Source organism: Mesoplodon densirostris, chromosome 16 (genome assembly GCF_025265405.1).
Source record: "Mesoplodon densirostris isolate mMesDen1 chromosome 16, mMesDen1 primary haplotype, whole genome shotgun sequence".
Classification (NCBI taxonomy): domain Eukaryota; kingdom Metazoa; phylum Chordata; class Mammalia; order Artiodactyla; family Ziphiidae; genus Mesoplodon; species Mesoplodon densirostris.
In genome coordinates, this window is record NC_082676.1 from 12,727,893 (window position 1) to 12,740,660 (window position 12,768).

Genomic DNA, 12,768 nt, shown 5'->3' on the forward strand with positions numbered 1-12,768 from the left:
GCTCAGTCACATAAATAAGAAACCAGAAGTGTTTTGTGGTTTTTATTGAGTGAAGTGACTTATTTCCTTAACACTTTTCTGTACCTTCTAAAAAGTATTTTAATGAACATAGTGCTTAGCTCTTAAAACCTTTTCTACTCACTTCCCAACAGAAAAGCACAAACCCTTCGGGCTGCTTAATTTTTTACTATAATATGTGATCAGAGAAAAGACAACTGAAAAAAAAATCCTACCAAATGTTTTTCTGATGGATCTTCCTCCATTCCTACAGGTCTCCATGTCAGCAAACTAAAGGGAATGCAAGAGAAGGAAATGAATCAGTGTGAAGGGCAACCCGGAGCTTTAAAATAACCACTGAAAGTAGAAATAAACAGCAGTAATCACATTAACACTTACACATGTGGGATGGTTGTTTTGAAAATATCCAACATACAATTGCATGTTTTGTCCCAGACGTCAGAACTGAATTTCTCTCCATTGGATATTACTAAGTTTTCTAAGCAATTTGTACCTGATCGAGCCAATTGCTCATTATCTGCAAAATAAAACATCTATCATTAAACTTCAAATGCTGTTTTGATCCCAACCTGATTGCTGATGCTTCCTATCGTGAGGTAGAGACAATGCAACTGTTTGGGCTTGTTGGCTTCTAATTAATGAAGCATTGGTACGGACGGTAAAATTTTCAGTTTTAAGTAGGCTATAAAGAGGCAGAATTATTTATCATGCTATATTGCTAGGGATGGAAGAAGGTCAACATTTTGCTACTTAATTAACTGGCTCCTTGTTCGAGAAATGGTAAAGTAACACAGAAAATATTAGACCAGTGTTTCTGAAAACTTAGTCACTCAAACATTACATTTCCCATTTTTGCTGTGTATCAACTGTTTTATCAGTTACTTGAAAACTGAGTACTCTTTGAAAAACTTAACTAAATTAAGCCTTGTCCTAAGCCAAATCTATCTATGGGATCCAGGTCTAATGTGCTACGTGGGTATTTTTTGTAATACATACTAAAATAAACACATAAGTACTCAAAACCAAGAATGTCCATTGATGAAGCTGTTGATCTTGATTCTCACAGTACAGTTAAAAAACATTTTATTTTAGAAAATTTCAAACATACACAAAAGTAGAAAGAATAGTAATATACAAAGGTACATCTTTTCAGATGTAAAATTTACTATATCCCACCTTAAAAGAAATGCTTTATAAACTGACTTGGTGGAAAGACTGTTTTTATTTTCTAATTAAATTTTAAAAATACACATTTTCACCTATTAAATTATACACTGTACTCCTTGGCATTACATCCATGCTTTTATATACTGAAAAAATTAATCTCTCGTTAAGGACTATGTCAAGAAAAATGATGTCTAACCACATAAAGAGTACCTTGTTTTACACACCACTGCAACTGTGCAAATACATCAGAAAGAAGAACTTCATTCAAAGCTTCATAGAACTGGGTAAATACGTCACAAATAGCATAAAGTGCATGATTGCAAGTTGTTGTCATCCACTCAGATTTCTGGAAAAACAATTAAAAGATAATGTTTAAAAGCCACTCTCCCTGCGGTGAGATGGGCATTCTCACATATCATTGGTAAAATGTTCTGAAAAGCAATTCAGCACTAGGTAGCAACTGTCTTTTTTTTTTTTTTTTAATTTATTTATTAATTTATTTATTTCTGGGTGTGTTGTGTCTTCGTTTCTGTGTGAGGGCTTTCTCTAGTTGCGGCGAGTGTGGGCCACTCTTCATCGCGGTGCGCGGGCCTCTCACTATCGCGGCCTCTCTTGTTGCAGAGCACAGGCTCCAGACGCGCAGGCTCAGTAGTTGTGGCTCATGGGCCTTGTTGCTCTGCTGCACGTGGGATCCTCCCAGACCAGGGCTCGAACCCGTGTCCCCTGCATTGGCAGGTGGATTCTTAACCACTGCGCCACCAGGGAAGCCCAGCAACTGTCTTAAAATGTTCACATCCACTGATGTGATAACACTACTTCCAGTAATGGACCCTGAAGAAATAATCAAAGATCTGTGGCTGAAGGTTTATGAATAAAGATGTTTACCAACACTGGTATTTATATACTGTAAACACAGACATAAACTAATGCTCAGTAATGTGGCAATTAAATTGAGTACATCCATATGACAGAATATTAAGTCATTCAGTGATACTTCCAAAAAATTTTTGTTATGCTAAATATTCACACCTTACACCAAAAATTTAAATACTAAAAATGATGTTAGATAGACATTTTTCCAAAGAAGATATACAAATGGCCAACAGACAAGGTGCTCAAAATCAATTATCAGAGAGATGCAAATCAAAACCACAATGAGATATCACCTCATGCCTATTAGGATGGTCATCATCAAAAAGACAAGAGATAACAAATGCTGGGGAGAATGTGGAGAAAAGGGAACCCTTGTGCACTGTTGGTGGGAATGTAAATTGGTGCAGCCACTGTGGAAAACAATATGGAAGTCCCTCAAAAAATTAAAAATAGAACTACCATATGATCCAGCAAATTCTACTTCTGGGTATATGCCTAAAGGAAACAAAAACACTATGTTGAAGAAATATATCCAACCCCCTGTTCGCAGCATCATTATTTACAATAGCTGAGACATGGCAACAACCTAAGTGTCCATCAACAGATGAACAGATATAGAAAATGTGATATATATACACATAATGGAATACTATTCAGCCATAAAAAAGAAAGTCCTGTCATTTGCAATAACATGGATGGAACTTGAGGGCATTACACTAAGTGAAATAAGTCAAAGACAAATACTGTATGATCTCACTTGTATGTGGAATCTAAAAATAAACCCCAAAACCCAAAGAACAAAAAACAAAAAACACCCAAAACCAAACTCAGAAAAAAAGATCAGATTTGTGGTTCAGGATGGGGATAGGGGAACTGGATGAAGGGGGTTAAAAGGTCCAACTTCCAGTAATAAGATAAATAAGTCCTGGGGATGTAATGTATAACATGATGACTATAGTTAACACTGCCGGATGGTATACCTGAGAGTTGCTAGGAGAGTAGATCCTAAACGTTCTTCTCACAAGGAAAAAGAGAAGTTTTTTTCTCTTTTCCTTTCTATCTACATGGGATAATGGATGTTAACTCAACTGACTGTGGTAACCATTTCACAATACATGTAAATTGAGTCATTCTGCTGTACCCCTCAAACTTATGCAGTGCTTTATGCCAATTATATCTCAGAAAGCTGAAAATAAAAAAAATAAAAATGTCACGAAATTACCAACGGAAATATATAGAGATATTTATAAATTAAGGAAAAGGGAAAGGTTGCTAAGCATGATTTCCGAAGTGGAAACTATAAAGTAAAAAACTAATAGATTGGGTTACTTAAAAGCTAAAATTTTCCAAAACAAAAAAGAAACCAAGTGGGCAAAATCATCTGCAATTTATGTAAGGATATTCTATATTATTTTTATACTAAAAAACTCATAAATCAATAGGAAAAAAAGATGAGTAAGTCAATAGATGGGCTAAGGATATGAAAAGGCAATTTGTAAAAGAAGAAATGTAATGATCAGTGACGTGAAGGAAAATAACAGAACCTCGCTAGCAGTTAAAAAGCTTTTAAATGTTTTACTCTTGGTCTATCAAATTGATGATTAAATAAACTAAAATATGAAGAGCCGGAGTGGGTGTGGAGAAACATGAACTCCCCTGCATTGCTGACAGCAGTGTAAACGACTACATATGTATTTGGTCAACTCAGAAGTATATATCAAAAGCCTCAGTAACATGTATGCCCCAAACCTGACAGTCAGCCACTTGCCCTAAACAAATAAAGAAATAAGTACAAGTGTAGCTGGAAAAAATGTTCATTATAGTGCTCTTTAAAGAAAGAAAAACGGCAAAGAATTTTCCATGGACTATGGAACATCCACAACTAGGAATGTTTTGCAGTCCTTAAAAACATTGTAGAAAAAAAGTTACAGCTGTGAAAAAAATACTTATGTATTAAGTTAAAAAGTATGTGAGGTGGGATTCCATTTTTGTCAAAAGAAAAAAGCTATGAGATGTACAAACACACAAGAACTATCTGACGGGGGTAACAGTGGTTACCAGTGGAAGACTGAAACTGTGGGTGTTTAAATTTTTTTCTTTGTTTTCCTGTTCTATAATGAAGAAAACTTTAAAGTAAGATTAGAAAACTGTATGTATACTATAATCTCAACCACATCTGAACCATGTAGAAGACTGGGGGAGTTTGCCACAGCATTGTCTAATTTCGGAATGGTAAAATTATGAATTTTCTGTATATTCCTAATATTCTTTATTAAGCATATGGTACTTTTATACCAGGGGGAGGGCAGAAACACTGTTCCTAAAAGAAGGTAAAAATGTTGCATTCCGGGCCTCCCTGGTGGCGCAGTGGTTGAGAGTCCGCCTGCCGATGCAGGGGATACGGGTTCGTGCCCCGGTCTGGGAGGATCCCATATGCCGCGGAGCGGCTGGGCCCGTGAGCCATGGCCGCTGGGCCTGCGCATCCGGAGCCTGTGCTCCGCAACGGGAGAGGCCACAACAGTGAGAGGCCCGCATACCGCAAAAAGAAAGAAAAAAAAAAAAAAATGTTGCATTCCCACCTAAAAATCTTGGGATAGTACATCCTTCCCTGACCCCCTTGTCCCTAGGGGAGAAATAACAAAGACTCCTAGATGTATCAAACATTCTTTAAAAAAAAGGTCTAATATTTGCCAACATTATCTCCAGCTGTAACCTCATTAAAAATCCTTTTAATGGATTTTTAAAGGGACGAGAGATGTTCCACATTTTACCAACTGTTCAGAAGTCGATCTGAAGCAAATAAGTAAGAGGACCAGTGGGGTGCCTGCGAGTCCAATGCCTGAGGGCCAAGTAGGCAGATGGTGGTGATTTATTTCCCCTCACTCTTCCCCAGATGGGGAAAGTTTCTTAGCACTACTCGATACTGGTAGAAGAAGGCCAGGAAGGGTGTTTCCATTTTCAAAACAGACCCGAAATGGCTCAGTATTTAAGACTTCCGTGTGCTGTGGATGACGATGCAACACCAGACGCAGACAAAGGCTGGAGGGGCTCTTCTCCCATCTCCCCAGGGCAGTGCTTTAGTCATCACCCACCTCCGACTGCTGCTCGGGGAGTTTCATGTTGTCAAAAATCCTGAACACGATTCTGAACAGGTCCTGCCACCAGTGCTTTGCGAAGGTATGGCCATAGCTCTTCATGATCTCGAACATGACCGTGAGCCCTCTGGAGGAAAGAAAGCCAGCATGGAAGAGGGAACGGGTAGGGGAAGAGGACAGCAGAGAAGACAGTGGGAGAGCCTGGGGCCGGGGGAGCAGGGACAGGAGGCTCATTCAGTGACCGAAGGAAGGGGCACCACCCTAGGTCACGGTTACCTTGTCCGTACATCTAGCTTGCATCTGTTAATGATGCAGGAGAGCTCGAAGAGGATGGGGAACCAGCCTCGGACCCAGACTCTGTCGCCAGTAGCCACATTCATGTCGTCGCTAGTGTATTCTTGCAGCACCTACAGTGAGAATCACCTCTCAGAGAAAGACTAAGCAAGTGAAAGAAAGGAACTGAAACAGAACTACACGAAGATTAAAGCCCTGCACATTTTCCTCTCCTGAAAATACCCATTCTACAAGGGTCTGATGGGAAATCCTGAGGAGACAGAGACAAGCCTGTTCCAAGGGCACATGAGCAGTTTTCCCCTATGAACCTTCGGAACTTAGGGGGCTTTAGAATAAGTTGAGTGGGGCTGACCACAAGAGTCCTGGGGGCAGGAGGTGGTACATTAAGAAAAGCAATAAAGGTCAAATGGTGATAGCAAAATATCCAGGATGATTCAATATCTTAGGTCTTTCTGGAATGTTAGCGTAACATGTATTACTTAAAATAATAGCAGTAGCAGCTACTATTTACTAAATGCTTGCTATGGGTCAGGAACTGTGACGGTGCATTACGTGGATTAACAATTCTCACAACAATTCCATGAAGCAGGTAGAAATAATGGCCCCATTATACAGGTGAGTTAACTGAGGCACTAAGAGATTAAGTAAGCTGCCCAAGGTCATGCAGCTGGGAGCTGGCAATCTTTCCACAGTCTAAGTGGGTAGCCCTACTTTCTGCCCTACCTCTGGGATCTTGAGCCCTCTGTTCCTTGACCACTCTTGAAGTAGTATTGTCTGTGGTAATGGAATTTATTTAACCAACCCTGGTTATTTAACATTAGGCAATTTCTCTCTCTGCTTTGGTTAACTCCCCTGTACAATGGGGATATAATTACCCATCTCGTAGGTCTGATGTGGGATTAAACAAATCTACACACACAAAATGCCTAGAATGTTGCCTGACATGTAGTGAGTACTCAATCAACAGCGGCTCTCATTATCATCACATCTTAATGAACCACTGTAGGGACCAGAGATATCATCTTAGGGGTTTACACTTCTGTAAAGAATGCTTAAGAAGAGATCTATACAGGCCATCAGTTTAGTTGTGTTCATTTCCACCCAATTTCAGTGTTTTGAGACAGTCAGCTGAACCAAACAGGACTCTTTATTTTTTTACTTTTTAAAGGTTTTTTTTTTTTTTTTGCGGTACGCGGGCCTCTCACTGCTGTGGCCTCTCCCGTTGTGGAGCACAGGCTCCGGACGCGCAGGCTCAGCGGCCATGGCTCATGGGCCTAGCCGTCCGCGGCATGTGGGATCTTCCCGGACCAGGGCACAAACCCATGTCCCCTGCATCGGCAGGCGGACTCTCAACCACTGCGCCATCAGGGAAGCCCTGATGTGGACCATTTTTAAAGTCTTTATTGAATCTGTTACAATATTGCTTCCGTTTTATGTTTTGGATTTTTGGCCACGAGGCATGTGGGATCTTAGCTCCCCAACCAGGGACTGAACCTGCACACCCTGTACTAGAAGGTAAAGTGTCAACCACTGGACCACCAGGGAAGTCCCAAGCAGGCCTCTCTAAAAAGTTGAGATGTAACAGAAAAACCCTAAACATTTTCGGAAGTAAACAAAAGGTCATCTTTAAATGTGATTTCTCAACCACATCACAGTGGCATAATGTCACTTCCTAAAAGAGAGGTTTGTTTTCTTTCAAATGGTAATGTCTTGCTTCTTCAACTTTGTCAAAATTCATAGCTAAACTACTATTATCATCTACAAAAACAACCTGTAGAATACCATATAAAAGTTCAGTGTGAATAAAATAACTTCATACATACAAAATAACATAAAAGGTATAAACCCTGTAATGGCAGCATTCTGAAATAAACACCTAGTTTAGGGGAAACATGCGTTTCTAAAAGAGTAGCTGGAAAGGTCTTTGCCAGGATCAAGGGGTTTTTGCCTACAACTCCTTTCCCCGCTCACAGCCCAAATGAGTAAAGAGAGGAAAACTGTACCCGAGGCCTCTCGGAGACGTATTTCCCACAGAAGCGGATGAGCCGGATGGCTTCCATGCTAGTGTCAGGGAAAGCAGCATTGCAGGCAAACTCTGATAAGCACTTCACAGCATCCTGAAAGGAATCGATGGCTGCAGGGAAATGATGCTGGAAAATGGTTGCTGGGGAAACAAAGGCACATTTTTTATAAGCCCAGGATTTAGAAATGGGGATTAAACACACACACACACACACACACACACAAATACCAGAGATGATTACTTTTGTGAAAATCTAAGGAAAGCATGTCAGTGTCTCTGGAAGACAGGGTTTCTTATTAAATTATTCAGGAATGAATGCATTGAGTACAGCTTGGGCTAAATTACACTGGTTCCTGAGCTCACGCAACGATGTAAAGGCCTAAACAGTCACTGATTCAACAAACATTTGTTGAGTGCTGACTACATGCAAAGCGTGGTTGTGGGCCCTGGGTACACAGAGGTAACCAAATTTCCTGCCTTTGCTCCAATGGGCGAGATGGACAATAATCACCTAAATCTGTAGATATGTAAAATCATCTCAGCTGGGGTAAGTGCTGAGTAAGGGGACAGAAGACAGAAAAGGCTGGTGGTGAGGGAAGGGGGACTCTGTGAAGAGGTCCTTTCTGAGAAGTGGCCCTAAGGAAGTGAGAGAGGACAGCCAAGAGAAAACCAAGTTTCACCAGGATGCCAAGGTGTCCGTTTTAGGATGGAGCTTACATAACCATATAAGATATAAACGTGGATGTGTGTGTGGGGGGTTGGCCCAGAGGGTCTGCCTGACAGAAGCTGAGCACTGTGCAAAGCTCTGGCCCCAGTTCTGTGATTCTGAGCATGTCCCTTAATTCCCCAGCTGTTTCTACCCTAAGACCACACCTCATGTTACCTCACTGGAGCCTTATGAAGACAAAGTGAGATAAAGAAAGTCAGTGAGCTAAAGGTGACAGGCAATTTAGAAACTGAAGGTTTTCAAAACCCTACAAATACCACCTAAGAGAAGAATACGACGGGAGAGAAGTTTACAAAAAGTTAAACGACCTCAAAAAATCAAAGCTGACCCACTGCTTTACAATTTCCACAAAAACCAAGACAAGTAAACATCTTGTGACGTGATGACAGGCAGGACCGGAGACCTGTGGTCAGTGCAGAGTGGAGGGACACTGCGCCAGCTCCGGGCTGGCTGCCAGGTGTCAATCTTCCACCACCTCCCAGCCACATGACCTCAGACAAGTCGTCCTACTTTACTTTTCTGTGCCTGTTTTCCTCTTCAGTAAAATAGGGGGAAATAATGGTATCCACATCAGTGGGTTCAACTAACCCCAGATCGAAAATATTCCGGAAAAAAAAACTGCAGCAAGTTCCAAAAAGCAAAGTTTGAATTTGCTGTGCACCGGCAACTATTTGCATAGCCTTACGTTGTGTTTATGAGTAAGCTAGACGTGATTTAAAGTATACAGGAGGATGTGTGTAGATTATATCCATTTCAGCTTAGGGACTTGAGCACCTGTGGATTTTGGTACCCGAGGTGTGTCCTGGAACCAGTCTCTCATAGATATGAAGGGATGACTGTAGTCAGTTCTTGTTACTCATGGTACTTGTGTTCTACAAAGTCGCTGTGAACAATGAATTAGCAAATACTGAACCATCTCCTAGGGGAAAAAGGGGTTAGGTTCCTGCGAGGCTCTGGTTACAATACTTTCATCAACCTATTAACACACAACCTTGTTTTACGTGTGTTTCTGTTTAACTTATTTAATATATTTTGTTGATTCATTAACATTACACTCATGGCCAACAGCTCTATAACTCATGCCTGAACGGAGCTAATCTAAAACATGTTATTTTTCTCCATAAAGTACACCACAGTCTCCCTTAGGAACACCTGCCAGCACTTCAGCACTGGGCTATGGACGGGTTTAAATGGCAAAGTCACCAACTAAGACAAAGATGCCAAAAACGTGGCAGTAAGTTTTTACCACAGAAAGGCTACCTGTTTATTTACAGTAAGACAGCTGAAACACGAAGGCCTTGTTCAACCTCAGCTGGGAACGTGTGCCTTGGGTGACAAGCATTTTGCTGCTCTGTGCATGCACATGTCAGCAAATGACCACAAAAGGGCCAGGAATGTTGGGTTTGGGGTTACATATAAATTTTAGCAAGTAGGTGAACTCACAAATGTGGAACCTGCAAATAATGAGGGTCGACTGTGTTTCCTTCCTAGGGTTGTTGAGCACATGTCAAGAGCCCAGCACATCACCTGGCACGTTAGCACATCACAGTGTAGCTAAACAAGGAAGGCCCTTTTGGGAGTAAAATAGATGGGAAAGAAATGATCCCCCTTCTGGACTTGCATGTGGTACATTAGTCAGGAGGGAACAGAGACACTTACTGACGATGTGGCCTGTGGTTTGGAAGGCCAGCTCCACGATGTTCCCGTCGTGATCCGAGGCGGCCTGGTGGAACACGGCGAAGATGTTCTTCCAGCCTGAGCGGATGTTGGCCGCCTGGGAGTTCACCATCTGGGTGATGCAGCGGATCACCATGTCCCGGATGGTTGGAGACCTGAGAAAAGAATGGGGCAGCCCATGTCATCTGTACTTTGGACAGTGGGAAGATAAATGAATACAGCTCATTGCTTAGAAGCAGCACTTAAAAAAACCACTTTTTAAAGCATGTTGTAATCTACATTCATTAAAAAAAAATTAGAGACAACAAAAAGAAAAAACAGTAAGACAGTCAACATGTCAGTTAGTTGCCTACCCAGCAGTCATCTTCCCACATCCTTAATAAGTCTGATTTCATCTGGGCAGCAACATGCCCGACCTCAGGGAACCGATCATAAATAATATAAAACAACATGACAATCTTGTCTCATGTGCCAGGACCTCAATCTCCCAGCCTCCCTTGCAGCTAGGGGAGCTACATGACCTGTTCTAACTAATCAGATGTGAGAGAAAATCTACGGGTATGGGAGGGGAGGGATTTCTAGGAAGGTTCTGCTTTTCTCTTAAAAGGAATACACTTGGGGGCTTCCCTGGTGGCACAGTGGTTGAGGGTCCGCCTGCCGATGCAGGGGACACGGGTTCGTGTCCCGGTCTGGGAAGATCCCACATGCCGCGGAGCGGCTGGGCCCGTGAGCCATGGCCGCTGAGCCTGCGCGTCTGGAGCCTGTGCTCCGCAACGGGAGAGGCCACAACAGCGAGGGGCCCGCGTACTGCAAAAAAAAAAAAAAAAAAGAGGACTACACTTGGTAGGCTCTGCCCTTTATCCCCTTGTTCCCATTCTGATGGTGGGCTCTGCCTCTTTTAATCACTCCCACTGTGAACACGGCAGGATGCCTGGAGCTAAAGTCTCTGTCCAGCAATCATGAAGCAGTAAGCTCAAGGAAGAAAAGCACCCTGTTTATGGCCAAACAAAGGGACAGAAAGAACCTGGGTCCTTGCTTACAATTTGGGCTATGGAACCAAAGTTGAGACTGCCTGCTTCTGACTTGTTAAGTAAACAATACGTAGGCTTGTGCTTTAAGCCACTGTTGGTCAATTTTTCTGGACCCAAACATTTAGACTAATATACTCATAATTTTGCCACCCAGAGATAACAATTCCTAAATTCTTAATGCATATCCTCTTAGGTTTTTGGGCAGAGATATTTGTGGATGGCAAACACATACACTTGGATGGGAGCTTACATATGTAACTTAAGATGAATATTTTAAATTTAATTATTACAAAACAAAACATGAAGACAGAAAAAATGGTCCATTTTCTGAAGCAGCTGCAAGGTTCAACATGGTGTGACCTGGATATTTACAACAGATTAGCACATATGTCTTTCAGACATGTATGATTATGGGGTGAACACTATTATCTCACAAATAGCGAGAAGCAAGGCAACACAAACCTAACGCTTCTATCGCACTAGCTTTGAAAGTCATTAGAGTGGTTTTAGGAGGAGAGACTTGGCTTGCAAATTTCATCTGGCTTAGGATAACATTCATGCTTGTCTGCTGGACCTATACTAACTGATAATAGGAAAGGTTGCTTACAGAAGGCAAGGAGAAAGTTAAAAATTAGCTGAAAGTCCACAAAGAAAATTTGCTACCTGCAGATAATGGAGGACTGATTACATACCTAGGTGACTTTAACACATAATACCAATGAATTCATAGTTTTCTCTCCCAGGAAAAAAAAGCAACTTGTTGGCAAGAACCATACATATTTATTAAAATGTTTTTTGCCTCACTGTTAAAAGTAATAAATGATGACAATAAATGTTTTAGAAAATGTAGGGAAAAACATAAAGAAAAAGATTCTTTTATATGATGCTATGGCATTTCATATGGAAAGATATACTATATCACAATCTTTATTATTACACTGACTGCCCAATTCTATAACCTGCTCTTTTCACTAAGCGACTAAGCATTTCTTATGTTATAAACTTTCTTTTTTTATTGAATTTTATAATTTTATTTTTTTATACAGCAGGTTCTTATTAGTTATCCATTTTATACATATTAGTGTATATATGTCAATCCCAATCTCACAATTCATCCCACCACCACCACCACTTTCCCCCCTTGGTGTCCATACATTTGTTCTCTACATCTGTGTCTCTATTTCTGCCCTGAAAACCAGTTCATCTGTACCATTTTGCTAGGTTCCACATATATGTGTTAATATACGATATTTTTCCCTTTCTGACTTACTTCACTCTGTGTGACAGTCTCTAGATCCATCCACATCCCTACAAATGACGCAATTTCGTTCCTTTTTATGGCTGATTCCATTGTATATATGTACCACGTCTTCTTTATCCATTCGTCTGTTACTGGGCATTGAGGTTGCTTCCATGATCTGGCTATTGTAAATAGTGCTGCAATGAACACTGGGGTGCATGTGTCTTTGTGAATTATGGTTTTCTCTGGGTATATGCCCAGTAGTGGGTCATATGGTAATTCTGTTTTTAGTTTTTTAAGGAACCTCCATACTGTTCTCCATAGTGTATCAATTTATATTCCCACCAACAGTGCAAGAGCGTTCCCTTTTCTCCACATCCTCGCCAGCATTTGTTATTTGCAGATTTTCTGATGATGCCCATTCTAACTGGTGTGAGGTGATACCTCATTGTAGTTTTGATTTGTATTTCTCTAATAATTAACGATGTTGAGCAGCTTTTCATGTGCTTCTTGGCCATCTGTATGTCTTCTTTGGAGAAATGTCTATTTAGGTCTTCTGCCCATTTTTGGATTGGGTTGTTTGTTTTTTAATATTGAGCCGCATGAGCTATTTATATATTTTG

General features: G+C 41.0%; 1 protein-coding gene across 1 annotated transcript in view; it reads right to left on the reverse strand.

The window, feature by feature from the left end:
* The window catches only part of ARFGEF2 (ADP ribosylation factor guanine nucleotide exchange factor 2), a 101,536-nt gene that overhangs the window by 16,067 nt on the left and 72,701 nt on the right, over positions 1-12,768 (reverse strand). Inside the window, exons 27-33 of the mRNA XM_060079383.1 lie at positions 9,857-10,029; positions 7,451-7,611; positions 5,430-5,560; positions 5,151-5,280; positions 1,396-1,531; positions 397-535; positions 234-288 (exon numbers count right to left, since the gene is read on the reverse strand). Coding sequence (XP_059935366.1) covers positions 234-288; positions 397-535; positions 1,396-1,531; positions 5,151-5,280; positions 5,430-5,560; positions 7,451-7,611; positions 9,857-10,029 — 925 coding nt within the window. The remainder of the gene's footprint in view (positions 1-233; positions 289-396; positions 536-1,395; positions 1,532-5,150; positions 5,281-5,429; positions 5,561-7,450; positions 7,612-9,856; positions 10,030-12,768) is intronic.